Below are 24,980 nucleotides of genomic sequence, written 5' to 3' on the forward strand. Positions count from 1 at the left end.
TCATAGATTTCACAGCGCCACTTCTTTGAGCCTTTTCTGTGTCTGAACCCCCACCCTGTATACAATATACCGGTCACCTGTAGCACAGGGGTGTACAAAGTGACGCATCTGCCTAGATACACCACTTTTTAAATATGGTGCACTGTGATGCATCTTTTATGTCACCGCAGCATCTCAAAAAGTGTTGCAATGGCGACGTGAGGGCCTCATTTATGTCACTTTGGCGTTGGGCAGCACAGCAAGGCACATTACTGCGCTGCCCTATGCCAAAGTGAAAGGGTAAGTATGAATCTCGAGCAGCATCAGATTCCATGGGTGTTGCATGGGAAAACTCCCCAAAATGCCCATGAACGCCTCCCCGGCGCAGAGTAAGGAGATGTGGGGATTTGCGCTGTGTAGCCTTACTCATGATTTATGAGGCCACTCACAGACACGCAGGGTGGCTTTGCATGGCTTCATAAATCTTTATGAGAACCATGTGTCACACATGCACCACCCTATGTGGTGCAACCATGACACAGGGCGCTCATAAATAGGCCCCCAATGCATTAACAGGCTCTGCTGTTAAGGCGGTTGCTATCAACTTTGACATATAGCACCGTTAGACATGACAGAGACTTGTTGCGAAGCTACATTTTTTAAAATTTTCAATAGAAAAATATCAAAGCGGGATTTTTGTTTTGAAAATAATAAAAACGATGTCTACCCTCATCATGGGAGCTATTTCCCATGACAATGAGGGTGTTTTGCAGTTTTTACTGCCCCTTACCGCAAAAGCTTTCTTGGTTGGGGCGCACAGTCAAAACAATACTTCGGATACAATATTCACGCCTAAACCATCTTCAAGAACAGCTGCATCACTTAGACAGGCCCTTATAATCCAGAGTGGAAACAAAGAAATGCAGGCCAGATAGGACCATAAAGCAGGACTTCTCTATCAATGCACCCATCTGCTGGAACAACATCCCCTTAGACATCTGAATTGCTCTGACACTTCTGCCATTCAGGGAAAAACTGAAGAGACATCTTTTTTCAGAAACTGCCATCTTTTCAGTTAGATACCTACCATCTCTCTACCTCACTACACACATTCTAAATTCATACCTTGGGGTTTAGTCCTGTTTTTTCGGTGTTCCTTTGTTTTCCTGTAATCTTCATGCAGACGGCTCCACAGGCTGCACTGGCTCCCAATTGAGCGTCCTGTTCAATTTAAGGCAGTATGCTACGTGCACAAATGTCTCTCAAACTCTGGCCCATCCTATTTCAGATCATTGGTCACCCCCTACAGACCCAACAGGCCCTTGCATTCGAGTAACTTGGATCTCGCTACAGTTCCTAGAGTTAGGAGATCCAAGCAAGGCGGCTGAGCCTTCTACTTTCTAGGCCCAAGGCTGTGGAACTCTCTTCCCCCTGATCTGAGATCCTGTTGTCTGTTTTCAATCTTCCACAAGAAGCTCAAAACCTGGCTGTTTTAATCTTTGAAAGCAGGAGCATCCTTCCAAGTGCCTCTGGGTATTGATAACATGATGGAGTGCTGAAAACCCCTTGGTTTGGTAACCATGCGCTCTATAAATCTGACTAATAAATATTAGTACCTCCACTTATACACACACATTGTTACAATGGGTGATAATTTCAAAGAGGCCAAGGTTCGAATGGGTATGGAGACTGAAATATTTCTTTACCTAGTAGAAATGAATTAGTTATGGGGAGACCAAGGATTTATTAGGGAGTGGCACAAATCTTTCTTCTGCCTCATATTTGATGTTAGCAGTAAGGAATCAGAAGAGTCACTGCATTATTTTAATAATGTTTACTGTCTGATTCTTAGAGGGGGGGCGAGACAGGGGGACAACAAAAGACTGGAAAAGATGCGAGAGCTATTGAGACAGAGAGAAAGAGACAGGGAGAGGGACAAACATCAAGAGAAGAAAAAGAACGATAGGGAGGAACAAAATCAGAGATAGACAGGGAGATATGAGAAGAAGAGAGAGAGAGAGATAGGAAGAGGCATGGAGAGTGTTGGAGAGAGAAAGAGAGAGAGTGAGAGAGAAAATCATGGACAGAAAGAGGGAGAGGCAAAAAGACAAAGAGGTAGAGGGACACAGGAGATAGAGAACACATGGAGAGACAGAGAAAGACAGTGAGGTGGGGAGGGAGAGAGTCATAGATAGTCAGTGACATAAGAAGGCTGGAAGAAAAACAGAAAGTCAGAGTGAGACAGAAAGACAGTGAAAGGGAGAAAGGGATAGCCAGAGAAAAACATGTGCAAAGCGATATAGACAGGGGAGAGACAGAGAAAGGTGGAGAAAGGGAATATGGATGAAAAATAAAAGAAACAGAGATCTATTTGTTTTGACATCTATCTATCTATCTATCTATCTATCTATCTATCTATCTATCTATCTATCTATCTATCTATCTATCTATCTATCTATCTATCTATCTATCTATCTATCTATCTATCTATCTATCTATCTATCTATCTATCTATCTATCTATCTATCAATCTATCCAACCATCTAGCTATTGCTGTACCCATTTATCGAATTATCTATCCCTCTTTGTCTCTGGTTCCCTTTTGCCCCCTCCTTCTTCCCTTTCATTCTCTTTCTCTCCAAATCTATTCAGATCAGCAGGTGCTCCAGCATTTGCATTCTGGGCATACTCTGACCTCTGGGTCCACCTTTGAGGGAACCACAGTGGTGGTCTATTAATGTAATTCGGGAGAAGATACACAAAGAGAAGGTGATGGTCACCAAGGTGTGACGCAGTCCCTCTCAGTCTCATCTCACACATGCACTGCAGTCTGGATTCAGTGTCAAGCGCTTAACATCCAATCAGGAGAGTGCTTCTTCTGTGTTTGAAGGCCATTTCCAGCACACGCAACATCTCGATCTGCAGAACGGACCTTTTGGTATTGTGCAGTACTGCTGGGGACTATTGATTCAAATTACGGGGGCCACATAAGGAGATTGTGTCCATTCATTTTACGTCTTTTATTTTGGTCTTGGGGGTCAATTCAAGTATTGTTTCACAGGCCTGAAATGGTGTCGGATTGATGATACCCATAAATGCCTGAGAATGGATTGTGTATGGGGACTGAAGTTAAATGCATGGATTGTTGACGGTAGATGGTGAATGGATGGGCTGTGGATGGAAAACAGCCTTCATACTGCGGCTCAAACCACGCTGTGCCTTAACTGTGCAGTACAAACCACGGATGCATCTTTACAACGCATTCCTTCGCCACGCCTGGACTTTAAGTCCAACACTTTCCCTATTGTTGCACAGACTGGAGTAGACGTAGTAAATTATACTATTCTAACTTACCCTGAGGCAAGGTGTTGTAACGAGTTGCATGGTAACAGAATACGTTGTGAAGAAGCATTTGTTGTTCGGGCCGCATTATTAAAGGCAGGTGTGACTAACACCTTTGTGGTTACAACATACAACCGCTGTACACAGCCATCTGAAATGGAGCATGGACCACCAGGCAGATAGCGGTGCCTCCCAGCACATACTCCCTAAAGCACAAGGATCCTGTCCTCACAGTCACTGTGTGACTAATGCTTTTTTGCATTTCTGTTTGCTTACAGTGTCTCCTCACGCTCCAAAGCAACTCCAAGGTGGCATGCTAGCGCCATGTAAAGCAACTAATTGAAAAGAAAAGTTTGCACCACTTTCAGAGGGCTATTTAAAGCAGTCCTCAATGTACATATTGGAAAATGAAGGTGACCAGATGTTCTAGTGTTGGTGGGTTAGTCCTTTTTAAGTCTGGCCTGAGGCGGCGCGCTGCTCTGCGAGACTTGCTGTCGTGTAATATGAAAGAGAAGCCTTGCCCACTCTCTGCCCATATTTTTCATAGGCTTGTGTCTTTGTCCTTAGTAAATGCTGGCTTCTGATTCTGTAATTGACTTGTTAGTCCCTCCTTAGTACAGCCTGGTCTTCATTTGTAACCTCCCTGGTGCCCCAGCATTATCACTAAATGAAATACTCGTGTTTTGTGGAAAGGTCAGGTGAACGCAAGCATGACACCTAAAATATTACAGATTGGCATCTCCATCTTGCATTTGAGGGTCCAGTTCTTGGTGGTGATGCTGAAGGTCACAATTGGGGACATTGCTGAGCTGGGTGTAAAGGCCCTGATTGGGTAACAACAGGGTAATGATGCTGTAAATCAGGAATCAGTGCATTGAGAGACTTGTTTATAAGGACACTGGTGTTTGAAAAGCAGCGGTCTGGTCTGGCAGGTTGGTACTATGGTGCTTTGGCAAACATCTTGTAAGGGCCATCATTTTGGAACAGAAGGGATATGGGGGTGCTATTCTGGACTGATATGAATCAAGACATCTGCTCACAAGGGGATCAGTGTTTGAAAAGCAAGGAGATGGGGATGCAGGTTAGGAATGAAGCACATTGGGAGAGTTGACTGTAATGGTCTAGGCTCGTCATCAGCAGAGGGATGATACTGCGGGTCAGGACTGCGTGCACTGGTACAGCTTCTTGTGACGACTGCGCTACTGCAATAGCAGGAAGCCAGTTTTGGGGTGATGGACCCACATATCCCAATCATGGCTTTTTCATTTTCCTGCCTCAATCTAGGATCTGTAACTCAGATCTCATTGCAGTACAGAGATGTTTGGTAGTTTACCATCCGCTACTGATGCAGTGGGGCAATGGCCTCTAGTTGTTATAAATAAATAAAAGGAGAGTGACGGGTGAATTCGACTGTTTTGCCCACAAACTATGGGAAAGGAGTAACATTTACTTTTGTTGTGGAATCTGTAACTTATGGCCTGGTTACAATGCCGGGTAGACCACCACCAACAGGCCATCATTGGCGGTCCGCCCGGTAGACAGCCCTTCGGTCCAATTGCCGGATTACGATACTGGCAGTCAGACCGTTACCTGTTGGCGAAGAGATCAGTTATCCCGATGAACCGTTGGTCAGAATCACAATCCCTAATGGAGGCGGTGCTGTGGCTGGCACCGCCTTCTGGATTACGATATCCCTTTCCAACAGGCTTTTCATGTCAGAACGACCGCCAAGAAAAGCCTGTCGGAAATGAAATTTGGGACCCCAAACTGGACAACTGTCTGTCGTGTGCCACAGTAAAGTGTCCCAGGAGTGACATGTGGTGCCCCCACACACCTCCATGCACCATGTGCCATCCACCACATGGTGCATGGCACACGGTGCATGAATGTGTAGGAGGTGTTCCTTTGCACGGTGGCTTGTGCTGCAGCCCTTTTCCAGGGCCGCAGCACAAGCCTCCATCTAAAGGAGCACTAGGCAACCACCAGCCCAGCGGTTGCGTTGTAATTGGGCAGTTGGACCGCCACTTGCTTGTCGGTCGGTCTCCTGACCGATGTGATAGCGGGTGGTGCTCCGACCGCCCAGCGTCCTAAGGATGCCCTAAATTGTTAGGCCATAATTAACATAAGTCAGACAATTTATGTTCAGCAATAACATGTCTATGGCACCTTTTGTATTACAAATTAAATACAGATTCCAGCCCCTTCAGAAAAAAAGAAAGGAGGCAAGTGTTTAATCACCGATGTGAAGCAAGTGATGATGGACATTTAGGGCATCAATTAGAATTTGGCAAGTCCACCACCACATGGCTGGGCTGATGGAGCTCCTGCATCCCTCAGCTCAGCCATGGTCAAATTTAGACTTTGCTGCCCGTCTGTTGCCTCCATAGCAGCACCAGCCTCCATGGTGTAAACCAGAAGTGACAGCAGGCCTGTCATGCCATGGTACAGTTGCCACTGAACACATTTTCCCCAAGGATAGACCTCTAACTTCGGGATCATGATTCAAAACAAAACATAATCAATATCCGTTAAGCATTGGGAGATTCCTGGGGTATTTCTTTCCAAGATCACAATGGTCGCCATTTTAGGCCCAAAACAAAGAGCATAAAGTTGTAGTGAGTACTGCCCTTTACCTACATACATTGCTAAATTAGCATAACCGCGTTAGATGCTAGAAAGCCATCTTTTCCCTTTTGCTGCTTTTGCACACGACCCTGTCAATACATGTTATTCTTTGAAAAATGCTTGCTCGACTTTTCTTCACATGAGAACCGTCTGCTGTTCACCTCCCTAGACGTGCGCTGCGACCTTGGTCTGAACATTGTGTAAAGCAACAGACTGGGTCGCCAGACAATGCATGTTTTTGAGTTCAGGTTGATCGGCCCACTATTTAGCCATAACACGCACGCAGCTGCAAATACCTGAAGGTTGAGTTCCTTTAATATTGCAGCCTGCATGCTTTACACATTCATTCGGAAGAAGAGCTCTCCCGGGACCAGAGAATACCCGATCCTGTGATGTGATCCACTAAGCTGATCTTTACGGTATGGGGTTCCCCAGTCAAGCCTAGAGACCTTCTATAATAATAATAATACTAGTTTACTAGCGAAAGGAAGGTGGTTGTGTTCCACTGTCATTTATATCATGATTTCTCCTTTCATTTTCTATGTTATTGTAACAATGCTGATGGTTTTGGTTTTAATCATTTGTCTGCTTATGTTAGCCAAAGTACTGCATCTTAGGAGACGTAGTTTATAAAATAAACCTTTTAAACTTTACTGTGTCTCTGATTACTCTTGTTGTGGACTGAGAATAATAACGAACATGTATTTCAGATTCCCACCATTCCTGAGAGTACACTAAGTCGCTTGTTCTGGGTTGTCTATACATTGGGACTGCCGTCAAAATAACAGATAACGAATGGGACACTAAGCTAGTCGGATTGGGGTTCTGGGTTCTGAGGTGAGTTTCTGGTACACCACAATTCACTGAGGTCCTGGTTTCCTAAGCATAGTTCTGTGCATGAGCAGAATCCCTGCAACATGGCGCACCTAATGTTTGGTCTTATGATTTGAAGCGCCTTAGTAGTGCTTATCTTTGTCCACAACACCCTCACTCTTGTTTCCGGATAACTAAAGTGACGGATTTAACCTACCTATTGGTCGCCTGATAGGTTCTTACAAGCTTGTTCATTAAAAAGGTTTTTGGTAAATCGGAACCCTTGTGCTCCTGTAAAATCCATTGTCGTTCCTTTTTCTTGTCCTAATGGCAGTAAATATTGCAGCACATAGCCGGACAGCCGTGCGTCATCATTTGACGACGTATGGGGTTCCGGACGAAGGGATGGCGGTTATTTTTGTGGTCAGTGCCGATTCAGCGCATCCATATGAGTTGTTTTACTCTTGGGTGACTATACCGGCGGTAAATGCGGATGATAATACTTTTCATTCCTATACTGCCACAGCAGTCCCAGCAAATTATACGCCATATAGGACACTCGAAATTCCAATTTCTGCCTGGCAGCATACCATTTGGTTTAATGGCGCCCTTCCCCATGCGGTTACACCGGCGAGAATGGGCCCTTTGTCAATTGCCGAGGCCACATGGCCAGTGTTAGCTGGATTTACGCCTCACCCCAACTATCAACGGGTGGCGGTGGCTGAGTTGCGTGTACTTCACGGGGCCCTGATTGAAGTTCATAGGGCTTTAGTGCAGTATGTGTCACGCAATGTGCAGGTGGGGGCACCTGCCATTGCGGGACACCAAACTGATCATCCACACGCCGTGGTTATCAGTCCTGTTATGGTTAATTCGGTAATGGGCAAGCGCCCCCAAAATAAGGATGAATTACCTTATTGGCTTGCTGAGAAATTTGACCAGCTAGAAGCGGTCTTTCCGAATACTTCTCCTGTGGAGAAACACAGGATCCCCACCATTAGTTTGCAAAAACACTTAGTCCCAGAAATGGCCGATTGTGACAACTGGGGTAAGGTCTTCGCCGCGACATACGCGAAGTGCTTCGGCACTCCGTCTATGTCTATGCTTCCCTCCGTCATTAAACATGTTCAAGACAATCACGGAGCGGAGGCGGCTGTAGAATTGGGAATGCGGCTTGTCGGGGTGTTCAACGTGGTTGCTTCCATGGTAATGCGTAACCTCAAAGGTGATGCTGTGCAATTCCAAGTGAAAAACAAGTTAGATCTTGTAGACGAACTCGACAGGCCGAGGGAGTTTGCTAAGATTATTTCGGAAGCCTATAGATCTATAGGTCTCACGGCCTTAGGTGTTAAACCAACTGTTAAAATTCCTGATTTGATACAGCAAACTAAGGTGAGCTCGTCTGGTAAAGACGATCGCCCTAATTTTCCAAAACATAATTCAAAAGAAACAGGGAAAGCAGCAACAGAAACAGGAGTCTCGTCCTGCCTCACCCGTGCAGTCTGCTAGTGACCGCATATATGATCTGCGCGATCGCTCTACTATTAAGTCACCTGATAGATTTCAGGTTTCTGAACAATGTTCTCCTCGTTCTTCACAGAAAACATCGGCTTCACAGTCCGGTGGTGGAGACCGTGGGAAAGGGCGGGGTGCCCAACAAGGACGTGAGCAACCCCGGCAGACTGAAGGCAAAGGCAAGCAGGACGAATTTGCACGACAAAGACCCCCGTTTCTAAAGAAGAAAGTTGCTGCACTAACAGCGAGGTATGCCACAGATAGAATGGACGCAGCTTCGGAACCTGACATGGGCACTAACGCTGCTCGACAGCGCGGCGGAAGTTACAGTAGTGCGACAAGCACTGCGTCCATATCTGGAGGCGACAGAAACTGACACGTTCATTACTGTAGAAACTGCTGACACTAGAGTGGCTCCCCCTGATCGATTATATAACATTGTTATCTTAATTGAAGGTGACATACAACGTACAATACAAGGGATCTTTTGGGATCATCTGACCTCCTCCTATGACATTCTGTTGGCGGAGGCAGACTGGCCCCCGGCTTTCATTTTAGAAGCTCCAAGAGGGGAGGAGGTAATCCTCCCTTCCTTTGCGCACACGGTTCCGAAGGATCATGCTAAAAGGTTAGCCGAGGAATGGGCTCAGGTGTTGGCACCGGCGTTGTACCGTACTCAGGTTGGATGGGATATATTATTACCAGGCCATGAGATTCCCTTACGGTCTACACCCCAACCACAACCCCAATATCCCATGCGTCGCGAAGCTCGAGCTCACGTCGCGAAAATCCTTGATCAATTGGAATATCAAGGTGTTATTGAGAATTGCGTGTCCCCGATGAATAATCCCTTATTCACTGTGATGAAGCCTGATGGGTCGTACCGCCTGGTTTTGGATTACCGGCACTTAAACTCACACTGCCGGACATGCGTGGTACAGAATACCCACAGTTCGGCTCTCGACGATAGTCTCGTGAGAAAACGGTTTAAAACCACACTTGACATTTCCAATGGCTTTTTCAGCCATAACCTGTCCTCACTTAGTAGTGAATGGACGGCGTTTACTTCTGGCGGCAAACAAAAACAGTACAAAAGACTGCCGATGGGCTATAAGAACAGCCCTGGCATCTTTGCCGCTCGTGTGGTCTCCCTCTTGGAGATGGTAGACCCTGAAGCGTACTCGTATGTCGATGATATTTATCTCACTGACGCCGAGTTGATCCCGCATCTAAATCGCATTGATCGCATAATTACTATGTTTGCAGACTACGGTTACAAATTTAACTTTGCGAAGTCTCACATTGCAGAGTTTACAGTGTTGTTTTTGGGCTACGAGCTCAACAATGAAGGTCGAGGACTGGCTCCTCACTTTCTGGAAAAGTGCGCATGTCTGCGTGCACCAACATCATTGAAAAAACTACAATCATTGCTGGACTTTCTGAATTTCGGTCGCACATACATTCCTGATTATGCCCAGCGTATCAAGTCGCTTTATGCCTTGGTACAACCTACTTTTACCAAATCGAGTTGGCTTCCAGAGCACTCAGCAATTTTGCAATCTTTGCAAGCTGATCTTCTTGCATCAAAATATCTACTGACGCGTGATAACCGCACAAACCTGGTAATAAGAATTGTGCCAGGTGCATTGGGCTTCACGTACTTAACGTTCAATGAGGGCGACACCGTCCCCATTGCATACAAATCCCACTTGTACACTTCAGCTGAACTGCGTTTTTCCACTGTCGAGAAAGTTCTGACGGCAGTCCAGATGGCGATTCTGAAAGAACGAGCGCTGTCGCAAGGTAAACGCATGTGGGTGGTTACACCATATTCTGCCCTAGAGGCAGTGACGAAAGCTAGTGTACCAAATTCTAAAGCTTTGCATCCACGGTGGATACAATGGGCCACTTCCTTGACATCTCCCGATGTCACTTACATCTTTGATGCCTCATTACATACGCAGGAGTACTTGCAGTATGAATTCGTTCATCCGGCTCCTTTGTCTTTGCGCCCGCTCGAAGATTACCATTGTTTTACTTACACTGACGGTTCGGCGCAACCGGCAACTGGATCGAAGCATGCCTATTCAGCGGCCTGCGCAATTGTGGCGGGTACATTCGTAAATGGTGAATTCCAATCTGATGTCGTGCGTACGCAGTCATTGGGTGATTGTACCGCACAGTTGGCAGAGCTTCGTGCTCTGGTGCTTGCACTAGAGTTTGCTGATCCTCGAGTCACTACTCTTATAGTGAGTGACTCGTTCTATTGTGCTCAGTCCTTCGACGACAATTTGTTCTTTTGGTCACAAAATGAATATCGTGATTCCAAGGGTAGCACTATTAAGCATAAAACGCTTTGGGTTCGAGTGGCAGAACTTAAAGAACATCTGCCTCTCGTGAATGTAATTCACACTCTTGGGCATCAACGAGTTGGTGTCCACGCTGTTGGTAACAGCTTAGCTGACGAAGCAGCGAAAACCGCAGTGGCAACATATCTAGTAGCAGCCGTTACAAGATCCAAAAGTAAGATTGATGATGATATCTTGGCAGCTATTGCTGCTACAGAGAAGGGAGGTAAATTCCCGAAAGGTTTCCCTTCTCATTACCATTATCACTTAAGTCCTGATAACGTCCCATTAGTGAGAATTAATGAAGTTGGTGACAGATTGATTCCCAACGCGGACTGCAGACCATCTTTGATAACAGCAGCTCACGAAGGTATGGGCTCTGCCCATGCCGGTGTTTCGGCTACTATTATTCTGTTACAACAACGTTACTGGTGGCGTGGTTTGTATAAACAGGCGCGTACTTATGTTCTTGATTGTGACATTTGCCAGCAGATTAAACCTTCAACTGCTCCGCGTCCACCTCAAACACAGTTGTACATATCCAATAAACCACTTGGGTGTGTTTATTTGGATCACTGCGGTCCATTCTCCTCTGATACTGCGTACAAGTATATCTTAGTTGCAGTGGATTCGTGCACACGTTTTGTGTGGTTGTGGCCACAAAGGAGTGCTGATGCCCGTACTGTCATCAGAGATTTGCGTGTCTTTGTGGGAACTTTTGCGTGTGGTACCTTTCATTCTGATCAGGGCCCTGCGTTCGCCTCTAAGGCGTACAAAGAAGCCATGCGGAATTTGGGGGTCCAAGTCAAATTTTCGTCTCCATACCGACCTGAGGGTAATAGTGTGGTGGAGCGAATGAACCGTGACTTAAAGCAATCTTTAACAGCTAGGGTTTTAGGCACTGGCCGGAACTGGCTAACCCATTTGTATAACGTCCAACGTGCACTAAATAATCTCCCTAGAAGGTCTCTGGGTGGGCGGATCCCATACATGATGCTCTTTGGCATACAAATGTTTGTCCCGGACCTTGACAGTCTAGACATGGCGGCGCTTGCCGCACCCTTTGACGTAGATGATCACTGTGCTGTACTGCAGACTCTACAAGAAGCCAGGGACACTCTAGCGAAGGAACACGTGCCCTCCACATCTGATGCTGCTCTTCAGATCCCGGTAGTTGGCTGGCTACCTCGAGTTGGTGACCTGGTCCGTGAGAAATTGGAGAACAAGAAGGAGTTCGGCCCCTCTTATCGAGCCCCGGTTCCAGTGCTTGGCGTGCAGGGTACAAGAACAGTCATTTTACCACCACTTCCTGGTCGTAAGGATAACAGGTACATCTCCATTGACAATGTCAAACTACAGCGAGTGGCCGGTTTCTTGCCCAACGATGCTGAGAAATTCGGTTTTGCCACCGACATCTTCCACCAGGTCTGATGTTGCTATCGAGATGCTTACAGTTGCTGATCCTTTGTCGATACCACTGGCTGGTGGTCTGCCTGAAGATACTGAGTATGCTTATCCTACAGATGTCACTTTGCCTGTTTTACAGTCAACAGCTATAACCCAGTCCCATTCTTCTTTTGACACTGACTCAACAACTTCCAATGCCCCGTCAAAAATTTCTATTTTTGCTGTTTGGTTTAAACGACATTTTTTAATTCCCCCTTGGACTTACATTTGGTTACTGCTCATATGTTTTTTCTCTTCATGTCCATTGGATTTGTGGTAGTGTTTTTTCGGCTTATAAATGGACACTACCTTAAAGAACGATCTACAATTAGACTCATTGATGGAACATTGGCCCCCCACTCCTCCTCACACATCATGAAAAGGGACCAGACTTTTGTGAACATTACTGCCTGGCCTGTGCTAGATGGGATTGCGTGGGATGCTGTTAAATTTCAAATTCATGGTCCGACCGAGGTTATCAATGTACCAAATGTATTTCGTGTTTCTATGGGTGATGTAGTTAAACAAAACATCCGGTCTGATGATTGGGACATTCAGGCCATAGAGGCACTGTTTTCTGATTTGAAGTATTATGCTGCTTTTGATTCTGAAGATTTGTATTTAGATACTGCTAATTATGGTGAGCAGTTTTGCTATCAACATTATGGCAATCATTTCCTACACAAAGCTAATACGTTTCGAAATTTTGTAAATTTTACCCAAGGGGAACATTGTCCAACGCCAATGTTAGGTAGCTCCCCCACGTTAGTGAACAAATTCACTTATTTTTCTGATTTCAGTGTTTCAAATCCAGCCTCATTTTATTTTAAACTGACGGCTGAGTCAGCCTCTAAGATTAGGCTGATACACACTAAATTGTTGTATTCCAAATCCTTTTTAGACGATTTGTCAAGCTATGGTTATGATCTGTGGAAGGCTACTGTTGATCTTAAATCGGTTTGGGGTTCCAAACTGTGGCAGGTACAAGGAACAGAAGCTCTGCATCGTGCCTGCCTTATCCCGAATCACATGTTATTTTTAAATTCGACAATCTTCGAGACCACCCGCTTTGGATTGGCTACTATGAAGAAATTAAATTCACCCTCTACTCCAGATCTGGGTGCTTACCCAAATTGGGATAATCACACGGATCTGTCTTTTGCTGCGTTGCAGTTACGCATTAATGATACATCATTCAACATTTCCAAATTGTATTCTGAAGGATGGTTGACATGGCAGACAAGTTCTGATGCCTGTCAACATCGTTTTCTAGGTTTAAAGCCAGGGTATACGCAGGTTCGCGTGGACCCTCGCTTTGAATCTTCTCATTCGGTAACTACCTACTCGGTAGGAAAGTTATGCCAGTCTTGGCTGCAATATTCCACATTGGCAGCTGTTAAACTACACTTGTCCAAATTACATGACAAGATAGATTTGAATGATTTTGTTAAAGGCCCTGTAGGTGGCAGGTCCAAGAGATGGGTGTATGCTGTTTATAACGAAGTTTGGAAATTATCACAAATTGAAGCTGCTTCCAGGTTGAGGGCTATTGATCAAGCCAACATGGAAAAGGTTCTAGCTGTTATAGACAATAGCATTAACACCCTTTCTTCCCGCATTTACACATTAGATAATATTGTTTCATCTGTTGTTGATATTGTGCAGGATGATATGTCTGTTTGTATCATGGTCAAAATCAATTACGTTCTATAATGCAGTTTGCATGGACGTTGCAAACGTTAAAGGCTGGGAAGGTCCCCCGGGACTACATGAATACATCATCTTTGTTCTTACCCTTTAATCTCACTGCAAAACAACAGTTTATGTCTATGAAAGATGCGACATATTCATTACTGCATATTGAGAAGTTGGAACCTTTGCCTTTCTCTGTGGCCGAATTGAATTCTGCTGTGTGGCTTATCCACAGGTTAATCACATTGCCGTTTCCTTTGTTTAAATTCACTTCATGCATGAAACATCATGCCCTAGGTAGATATGAACAACTTGGTACTGAATTCCTGCATGAAGTTTGGTCACTCCCATTTACATACAGGTGCACGAGAGATGGTAAAGAGGTCTATTTGAAAGGTGAAGAATGCACTTCCGCACCTGATCACTCTGTAGTCTGTAGACACATTCAATTGCATGGCGCATGCAACGTACACGCTCCTAATTTAGCTTGCGTCCTGAAAGGGGTTCCAGTACCAGTTATTACACCGTCTTTCACGCTGCTGGCTAACGGTAGTTATTTGCTTTTAAATAATGAAGCTTGCTGTGGGATGCTAGTGGGAATTCCCTACATAGTGACTGTATCGCAGTGGGTAGTCTGCTGTAAGAATGTCCTTTTCCCACCCCCGCATGGGCGGCTGGATGTATCCATCTGGCCTTCCATTCCGACCTTGAAGGCAGAGTTCAACAAGATGAGCAGAATAAGGGCTCTATTGTCTCAAAAAGAAGTCGCATTGACTTCTTCCCGTGAAACATTTGTCCTTCACGTGGCAAATACACGCACCGAGGTGCAAGCGTTATTGAATACTGATCTCCCACTTCACTTTGGAGCTCTGATTCAAACTATCTTTAATGCCTCGTCAACAACCGGTCTGGCTCATTTTTTCAAAGTTGTGGGCTCCGGCCTCGTGACCACATTCCAAACTATTTTTGGTGTTATACCGGCATTTTTTCATTCTATTTTTTCCAGCGTCTTTGGCGGTCTCCCGTTGATTCTCGCCCTTGTGGCTGGCGTGCTGTTGTTGGTCTGCTTGCTACGCAATGGCTGCACAATTTGTGTCACACGACAGCCTGTCTCGGCTGCTCCATCTTCGTACCTGGATGCTTGAATATTATGGAACATTACCACTGGCGACCTTAAGCATTGCCTATGGATTGTCCTTCCGGTTTTCCTACTTTACTTGCGTACAAACTGTTTTTCATTGCCTAGATTGTCCATTCGAATGGGCTCTGGATTTGTGCCTGACCAGCTCGGTGTCTCCTGCCCCGGATTTTGATCGACTAATGAGTCTCTTAGTGGCTCATGAGTTGGACTGTTCTGGCGTCAGGATTATGGCCTGTGGAGCGGCACATGGAGTCCTAGGTAATTGGGACATCGGAACGGCTGCATATGACTTTCTGGCACGTAGCTATCTTGAAGTAAACGCAAGTTGTCCTCTGATTGTGCTAGAGGCTCCAGTTGTCGATGAACATGTATGTTCCTTTGCGCTACTTGACTGGATGGCGGACACCTTTGCTGACCAGTCCAACGACTTCCTTTTGGAAGCTGTTGCGACTTACTGTGCTTACACCTTGATGGATTGATTTGGATCTCGTCCAACTTCCTGTTGCTCATGACTTTTGGTTTTTTTCTCAACGTCCGGCTCTTTAAGCCTTATGATTAATTTTTCCTTTCTATTTTTTTCCCTTTCAATTGTTTTTTTTTCCTCCAAATTGTTTTCTCTTCGAACCTTTACTGCAATTATACGGATTTACAATTCATGCCCTTGGTTCTGTTTCTTCGAACTTGAACTCTGCGACCCCTGATTGTTTCCCTATTTGCTAGTGGCCCGATCAAAGGGGGGTGTAGTGAGTACTGCTCTTTACCTAAATACATTGCTAAGTTAGCATAACCGCGTTAGATGCTAGAAAGCCATCTTTTCCCTTTTGCTGCTTTTGCACACAACACTGTCAATACATGTTATTCTTTGAAAAATGCTTGCTCGACTTTTCTTCACATGAGAACCGTCTGCTGTTCACCTCCCTAGCCGTGCGCTGCGACCTTGGTCTGAACATTTTCTAAAGCAACAGACTGGGTCGCTAGACAATGCATGTTTTTGAGTTCAGGTTGATCGGCCCACTATTTAGCCATAACACGCACGCAGCTGCAAATACCTGAAGGTTGAGTTCCTTTAATATTGCAGCCTGCATGCTTTACACATTCATTCGAAAGAAGAGCTTTCCCGGGACCAGAGAATACCTGATCCTGTGATGTGATCCACTAAGCTGATCTTTACGGTATGGGGTTCCCCAGTCAAGCCTAGAGACCTTCTATAATAATAATAATACTAGTTTAATAGCGAAAGGAAGGTGGTTGTGTTCCACTGTCATTCATATCATGATTTCTCCCTTCATTTTCTATGGTATTGTAACAATGCTGATGGTTTTGGTTTTAATCATTTGTCTGCTTATGTTAGCCAAAGTACTGCATCTTAGGACACGTAGTTTATAAAATAAACCTTTTAAACTTTACCGTGTCTCTGATTACTCTCGTTGTGGACTGAGAATAATAACGAACAGGTATTTCAGATTCCCACCATTCCTGAGAGTACACTAAGTCACTTGTTCTGGGTTGTCTATACATTGGGACTGCCGTCAAAATAACGGATAACGAATGGGACACTAAGCTAGTCGGATTGGGGTTCTGGGTTCTGAGGTGAGTTTCTGGTACACCACAATTCACTGAGGTCCTGGTTTCCTGCGCATAGTTCTGTGCATGAGCAGAATCCCTGCAACAAAGTGGCATAAAGTAGAGAGGCATAGAGTGAAATGGCATAGAGTGGAGTGGAATAGAGTGGGGTAGAGTAGAGTGGCTAAAGTGGCATAGAGTAGAGTGGCATAGAGTGAAGTTGCATTGTGCGGAGTGGCATTGAAGAGGGTGAAGTGGCGTAGGGCAGAGTGGCGTGGAGTAGAGTGAAGTGGAAAGGCATAGAGTGGACTGGTGTGGAGTGGCGTAAAGTGGAGGGGTGTATGGTTGAGTAGCATAGAGTGGAGTGGTGTAGAGTAGAGTGGCATAGAGTATAGTTGAGTGGAAGTTGAGAAAAGTTACATAGAGTGGAGTGGAGCAGCGTAGAGTGGAGTAGTGTCGAACAGAGTGTCAAAGAGTAGTACAATTGTGGGTGTAAGTTCCTTAAAGAAGGAACCAAATTTAAAATCAATGCAAAGGTACAAAGGTGTGAGGAAGTTTGAAAACAGAATCAATGGAGAAAGCAGCACAAGAACTGGAAACAAAGGAAGTGTCCTGGAGCACATACCTCAATCACAGAGCGATAAGTGGGCGGACACTAATCAAGAGAAAGCAATCTGTGCTTGGTCCATGCTCCACAGAAAGAAAAGAAAAGGAGGCCTGGCATGCAAAGGCCAATAAGGGGACAGCAAAGAAGAGTGAGGATGAAGCCAATGAACTGTAAGTAATTGGAGGGCTCCACACCCATTATTGCAAGCTGTGCTTCTTGCAAGTGGGAGCTCATGTATCCCATGCGCTGACGCAGGTGAGACCTGAAAAACAGCTAAGTTAGCAAAATCAATCAAACAAATCTGCCCCAAAGCACATCCAGCAAAACCAATCACAATTTTAAAGAAATAAAAAGATCCTTACCTCGGGCCTTTTTTAACATAATATTTGCCCTACTGGGCACTGCTCCAGACCTGTCAATGTCATGATATGAACAGTCCTGCGGTTGTCTTATATTCAGATTGGTCAATACCTTTAAACCTGCATTCTTGAAACCGAAGAGATAGACAAGTAATGGATGTATCTGTTCTGATACTGTGTTTTAAAAATGTCTAAAAGCATCAAAGGAAGGGCAAAAGATCTCTTTATTTGCTGTTGCAATTTCAAAGAAAAGAGGCAAAGAAAGAAAGAGTGAAAGAGAGGGAGGGAGGAAGCGATAAGAGGAAACAACCAAAAACATAAAGAAAAAGAGATTGAGCGATAGATAAAAGAGTGGAAGAAAAAGGAAGAGAGAGGCAGAGAGTGAAAATGCAGAATGATAAACAGAGAAAGTAAGGTAGAAAGGTGTAGGAGATGAGAAAAGGAAAAAGAGGAAGATAGTGCGAAAATACAGGAAACACTAGAGAGAGGGCGTACATAGATAGATAGCTGGATAGATAGATAGATAGATAGATAGATAGATAGATAGATAGATAGATAGATAGATAGATAGATAGATAGATAGATAGATAGATAGATAGATAGATAGATAGATAGATAGATAGATAGATAGATAGATAGATAGATAGATAGATAGATAGATAGATAGATAGATAGATAGATAGATAGATAGATAGATAGATAGATAGATAGATAGATTGATAGATAGATAAACAGACAGACAGACAGACTAGGCAGGAGGCACTGACAGACTGAATACCAAGTGTTGTGGATATAACTGGTAAATGGATTGATGGAACAATGACTGTACACAGGGTTTGGGGGATGATTTCATGAACAAGGAAACAGTAGTCAGTGCGTGTTGGTAGACGTAGGTGCGGCTGATTCGATGGCTGAAACTTTTAACACGATTTGATGCACACACTGCCTTCAGCTTTGGTAATTGTGAGCATGGGTGCGCGTGAAAATTTGTAGGTTCATGGTAAATTGATGCCGGCTCCTGGAACTATAGACGGATGCACAGCCCGGAAGACCGTTTAAGAATAGACAGGTATACTGGTGGGCTAGTAAATGTATACATGGCAGCTCAGGGATTGGTAGATGGTAGAGGATGCGTTAGTGTGGGGGAACAACCTTTACAACGCAACTTTTACAACGCACTACCATTACAACGAAACTGTTACAACGCGAGTGCATTGACAACGCAGGACATTACAACGCAAGTCTTTACATCGACTAGCACTAGATGGCGTGCTAACATTAAAAATAGTGTAGTTTACTATCCCAACACCTTCGCTACTGTTACGTGGACTGGAGTTGGAATAGTAAATTACACTTTTTTAATGTTAGCACGCCATCTAGTGCAAGTCGATGTAAAGACTTGCGTTGTAATGTCCTGCGTTGCCAATGCACTCGCGTTGTAAAACTTTCGTTGCAACAGCATGCGTTGTAACAGCATGCGTTGTAACGTCATACATCCGTTAGTGTGCGCATGGGGGGAGGGAATGTCCAAGAACCAATGGGCGAGTTAGAGACAGGGGACAAACAAGTAGAGGTGCATAGATGGGGAATGTCTGAGAGTGCTGAGGAATGCGGGGGATGGTCAAGTGGATGACTGGAATACTTAGGTGGGCACATATGTGAGTGGCGCCAAAGTTTACAATATGAGCAGGAATGTATGCTAAGTGGATGACTGGGATACATGAGGGAGTGAGTGTGTGGACGTAGAAGTAGATTCATAGATGCTGAGAGCAGAACACAGACAAGTAGAGGAATACATTGATGACGTCTATATCTGTAATGCATGTACATAGCACAAAGACACCCTAAAGGTTAACAAATTAAAAAAGCTTGGAGTGGAAGCAAAAGGGGGAAACTGTAGAGAAGGTAACCAGAATTGTGAGACAACTGGTAGGACATCACCGAGTTCAAGGGTTAAATGGACTATGAGATTAAATTGTGGTGTCCATTTACCACGCCCTGTATTCAAACTAACAGAGTAGTTCATAAATCCGTGGATGGATGAGCCGAATGGATGGGCGGATACGTATGTTAATGAGTAAACTGATTTGTTGGGGGTGCTCAGAAGAACTTACCATGAACAGGCTGAAGGCATCTGGCTGGTCTTCGTTGCGAGGCTCGATCACAGGTTCCAAGGGAACAGGTAATATGGGGATTGGTCGAGGCAGGGGGCGAGGCTTGCAGGGCCGCGTATATTCACCCACTCGGCTGGGGTATCCTTCTTGGTTCAGGAAAGAGAACAGGCTGTACACCTAAATACAGATGTGGGAAGAGACAGGGAGCTATTAATGGGGAGCTACATTTGCCACAGGTTGCAATTCTGAATATGTTGTTAGATTATTGAATAAACCTGGACTAGAGCGCACTGCAAAACATGTTTACAAAATGTCCCTTAGATTCAGAAGGAAGTAGTAGCTTTACAAAGGATATTTCAAATTCTTCAGGAGGTTGTCTGTAAAAAAAAGCATAAATGCATTTGACAACAGGGATTTCTGTTGACTGCTGGACCCGGCCACTTCCAGGGATAGCGCTAGTTCGCCCAATTTACACACTCGCCTGCTTAACTACTGGAGGTTGAGGAGTTCAGAATGATGTTCTGTACCTGACCAGGGTTAACCACAGCTTCCTAAACATCTCAGTTTATCTTACAAGATTTGTTCTAGGGAGGTGCACTCCCTTCATCAAGTACCAAAGTACTAGTGTTAGGTATCAGACAGAATCATTATGGAAAGACGAACACACAGAAACTGGACCAGCCAGTGGGGTAATCCAACAAACCAATGTCTATTCTACCCTCACCCACTACCTGGGCTCAACCATAGTTTTGGTCAGTGATTCAGTAGGGACTACTTTATGGAACTACTATGGGCCTCATTTAGTGCTAAGAATTATGAAAATGCATTAATTTGTGGGGGAGTTTCTAAAGATGGAGGAGAATCCACAAGTGAAATTACCTTCACTTGAGAGATAGCATGGCAGAGGATAGTCAACGGGTGCATACTGCTAGGTAGCATGAGCAAAGTTAGACACATTAGATTTACATTTTGGCTTGAAAGCACAACTAGCTGCAAGATTTAATGTTTCCAATATACATAGTGGACTTTGGCTTAGCCCTCTTCAGCAGTTTTGTTGCATGATTATTTCCCTCTCTTGGTTTGAAACACTGTCAACCACATCTTGCATCAGCCTAGAGAAGTCGTTCCTTTTTACTTTCATGTTATTGGCCACTAAGTGTATCTTTGTGCCTCCTAAAAAGCATTTCCATTACATACATGCAGGATGTTCAATCATATTAAATTATTTATCGCGTACTTGTATTAAATACATTGTCCTTTTTCAATGCAGTGTGCCTTTTAAAAACTGTGTAACTGACCCTGATCTTAATATGGCCTTTATAATTGTTTTTTTGTTATTACATGGGATGGACTAACATCAAAATTGCTGTCCTGAAATTTTACAATATCCTGGTTCCTGCTTTACCCACTTTTTGTTACTGTGATTCAGGGCGGTCACTGCTTCTGCTCACCCACACTATACTTGTTGCAGCATCACTGAGACTCAGCAGTCTGGGTCCTGTTCTACCATGCTTCCTTATTACTGTGAATCATTGCAGCACCTCTTTGCTGTGCTCAGTACCCTTGACACTGCATCACTGAACTTCTGCCTCCTGAACTGCCCTACCTCCGTCCCCCTTTGTTACAGCTTCACTGTGGATTCACAGTCCTGCCTCACTCCACATCATGATTTGACTTACCATTACTTCACTGCTGCTCTCCACCCCAGCTGCTTTTGCATGTTCCTTTGACTTGCATGCCCGGTCACCAGAAGCGGCTGCTACTGGACCCAGGTGGTGAGGCAGGGGCGTGGGCAGGGAGGTGGGATGGACCCAAAAACTTTTTAAAAAACCACCAGTGACGGTTGGCCGGACGCCACCTCTCCTCCGTCCTCTTCTTCCTGTCTCCGGTCCCACAGCAGGATTCAGGAGCAGCAGGAAGCACAAGGGCTCCCAGGCTTCCCTGAGCCAATCACAATGCTTCAATGCAGCGTTGTGATTGGTCTGAGCCCCGTGGTTCTGCGCTCAGCCAGGGAATGGGGCCCTGGGCATGTTCTCCATGCAGGCTGTAATGCAGCCTGCATGGAGAAAATGTGAAGTGCGCAAGAATGTTTGGCCGGCCCTCTTGGCCAGCCCAAGAGGGCCGGCCAAACACTCATGTGCACTTAGTATGGGCAAACCACTCCTCTCTTGCTCCTCTGTCATCCGAGCAGCCCAGCCCCAAATGCAAAGCTGCAGCAGAAGGAAACATAAAATGATAATAACATGAGTTATTATCATTTTATGTTTCCTTTACTTCACTGCTGCGAAGCAGTGGGGTGACGCTGCTCTCATTTGGTATGCCGTGGTTTGCAGAGCTCCGGTCAACTGTCCTAAATGGTCATGTTGATGGAAAGGTTATACAGTACCTGACTGCTATTACCACCACCAGTCCATTGCCATCATCTCAATTACCACTATCACCACTACCACCAACCATTACTATCATTACCCTCACCACCATTAAGTCCACCAGCTTCACCATGAGCACCAATGCCACCTTTACATCACCATTACCACTACCACCAGAACAATTACCACTAACATTAGATTAAGCACCATAACACTATTAAAACTACCATTACCACTTCTACCACCATTATTATCACTACCACCACGATTGCTAATGCCGCTATTACCACAAACCACCATTATTACCACCATTGCCATCAACCTCATCACCATTGCCACAATCCTGCTGCACCATTACCACCATTACTACCACCACCATTACCACCACTGCATTTATCATCATTACCACTATCATTACCACCATGACCATTTACCACCTCCACCATCAGTACTACAAACACCACTACTCTTACTCCTACTACCACAACATTCTTTTGTGTTTCAGCATTGTGTGTTGGATAGTTGTATGTACGTGCAAAAGGATGGGTGATGTGGGCGTACGTGTGAGAATCATTACATGTTTGTGTACAGCCAATAAACCTCACCTTAATGTGGCAAACCCATGTAAAAAATAGCAGTTGTACCCATTGCATCTAGAACGTCTACTGCATCAAACAACCAATTGATAAATGGAATGCATTAAATGATCACAGTCTCTTGCATATACTTGAAGCCGTATTCTAGCCCACAGTTTTTAGTCCACAGTGCCACTCTGGAGAGAGACCAACAATACACAAATCAACCTTGGTCCTGCTCCAATAGACACAGCCCATCTCTAACAGCCAGGCCAGGTCTACTCCACAGGTGAACACAAGCAGCCCCAGACTTGCTTGGGCTTACTTAGGAATCATCTGTGAGGTACAGCTTAAGGCCTGTGGGACAGCAAGCATGGGACCCTTTCCAATGCATACACTTGACTCTTCAAGCATTTACTGTAATAAACAAATAGATGGAATTAATTTGTGAATTAAGGCTACTGATGATCTTTTGCGATCAAATTCCAGTCCATCATTTTTCACCCACAGTTCCAATTTAGATAGAGACCAGTCATATGCAAAAGGCCAGGCCCTTAAAAACATTAAAACAACCATGCTTCCCCAGAACGGTTTCAGCCTACCTAGGCCTTGTCGATAAGGACTAGCTTGAGTCCTGTGGGACAGCAAACACAAAACCATCATCTAGGCATACTCCTTACACCTAGGGTATCCACTGAAACAAATAACCACCTGGTGGAAGTAGTGTGTGAATTAGTCTCTTTTGCTGGCTTTCGCTTAAAAATATATATATTATTGAGTTTTATCATTCCAGCTTTGCAAATTACATATGTAATAAGTACATACCCTCAATACAAGAGAAATAACAACTTACAGTACATGTGCATACATATCATACAATACAATCAATCCAATTTGTGCCTTAAAGCTGTCCCGTTAGATGATCAACATCCTTCACAACATTCCTATCGATGTCTTGCTTCCCCCCAGCCTCTGAATACAGACCTAGCACGTGATTTATCCTAATACATCAGGGTTCTCCAGAAGGTACATCGATACAGGGCTCTGAATATTTTTGGGCCTCGATGCCTCCGGCATATCTTCAGCATAGATGTCCATCTGTTCTCTACAACACACAACATCTTTAAACCATACCGTCACTGTCTGCACTATTTTCCCACCCCAGTTTTTGTTACTAGTCTTTTGGCCAGTAATAATGCAATAGCTACCAGTTTACGATAGCACAGTTGAATTGTTTTAAACAGACCCAACAATCATACCTGCGGTGTGCATTCAACCAATCCATAATCATTTGCGAGAGAAGTTGCACCACCCTGACCAAATATAGCGACACATCTTTGCAACCCCAGGCAAGATGCATAAAGTCTGCGTTCTCCATCCCACATCTCACGCAGCATGAATCCCCATGCAATCCATACCAGTTCAGGTGCTCTGGTGTATAGAATATCTGTTAAAGGAACTTAAAAATTAATTATACTGAGGTTACAATTCGCCGTGAGGTGCCCAGTCAGTGCACAGCACGTCACCCAATCATCCCATACCATCAGCTTGTTCAGTGAGGCATTCCATCTTTCATACGCTCCAGATGTTGTAGTGTAGTTCCTATTTCCCTTATAGACTGTGCGCATTGGAATAATATACACTATAATTTTTGCATAGGACTAAGGTTAGTATGCTCCTATCGAGTACATTAAACTTAATTACTTGTATGTGCCAGCTAACTCAGAGGTTGCTAGAAACTTTACGAATGAACAAGAAGGGATTCGTTTCTGATAACCGCATAAACATGAAACTTTGTTTCCCTTAGAATCGGAACGCGTCTCAGAATCGTGGAAACAATAGATAACAGTTTCACTCAGTCTATCGTGCATGCTCAGTTTCTCCAGAGTTACACAGAAATAGATAGATGGGCGTTTCAATAAAAGGGTTTATTGAACAGTCTTGTTTCTCGTGTAAGAGATATGAGCTGTTACAATCATTAGACAGTAAGCAAGATATAATACGCACAGCGTAAGCAGCAAGAAGAAATAATACTGCAATAGCATTGTCTTTTAGCTATGACATATAATCATATATACATACATAAAAAACACAGGCTAAGAAGTGAATACTCGTCTGATGCTTCTAAAATAGTCCTACCCCGGTGTACCTAACCTAAGTGTAGTGCGAGGTAAAAGTAGGTGCGGTTTCCTATAGTACGGTATATACTAAGTTTAGTATGCCAAGAGTCCCTCTAGGTTATAATCGGCTCCATACCATTAGAATGAGCGAGGTGGGAATCTCTATCCGGGTCTCAAACTCTAACACCCTGTGAAAGGAGTCAGAACACTGGAAGCTGGATTCTCTGCGAGCAGGGATGACAGCATCTGGTCAGTGCGTCAGGCCGGGATATGGTCTCTTCCGAACTTGCCGCGGCGAACCGGGCAGTCAAGTCGTGCCGTGTTTTGCCATGGTAAGGGAAGGCATATTTATACCTGGAAGGTGCTTAGGAA

At 44.6% G+C, this 24,980-nt stretch overlaps 1 protein-coding gene across 4 annotated transcripts in view; it reads right to left on the reverse strand.

The window, feature by feature from the left end:
• LOC146812892 (alpha-2-macroglobulin-like protein 1) overlaps nucleotides 1-24,980 on the reverse strand; it is a 262,454-nt gene that overhangs the window by 19,384 nt on the left and 218,090 nt on the right. For all 4 annotated transcript variants that reach the window (XR_014966934.1, XR_014966933.1, XM_085619961.1 and 1 more), the window contains 2 exons: nucleotides 19,545-19,721; nucleotides 17,434-17,557 (listed from right to left, as the gene is read on the reverse strand). Coding sequence is in view for 2 of the 4 variants with exons in the window: in XM_085619961.1 (XP_085476087.1) it covers nucleotides 17,434-17,557; nucleotides 19,545-19,721 (301 nt within the window). In the remaining 2 variants the exon portion in view is untranslated. The remainder of the gene's footprint in view (nucleotides 1-17,433; nucleotides 17,558-19,544; nucleotides 19,722-24,980) is intronic.

The sequence above is a fragment of the Triturus cristatus genome, chromosome 7, assembly GCF_964204655.1.
Source record: "Triturus cristatus chromosome 7, aTriCri1.1, whole genome shotgun sequence".
Classification (NCBI taxonomy): Eukaryota; Metazoa; Chordata; class Amphibia; order Caudata; family Salamandridae; genus Triturus; species Triturus cristatus.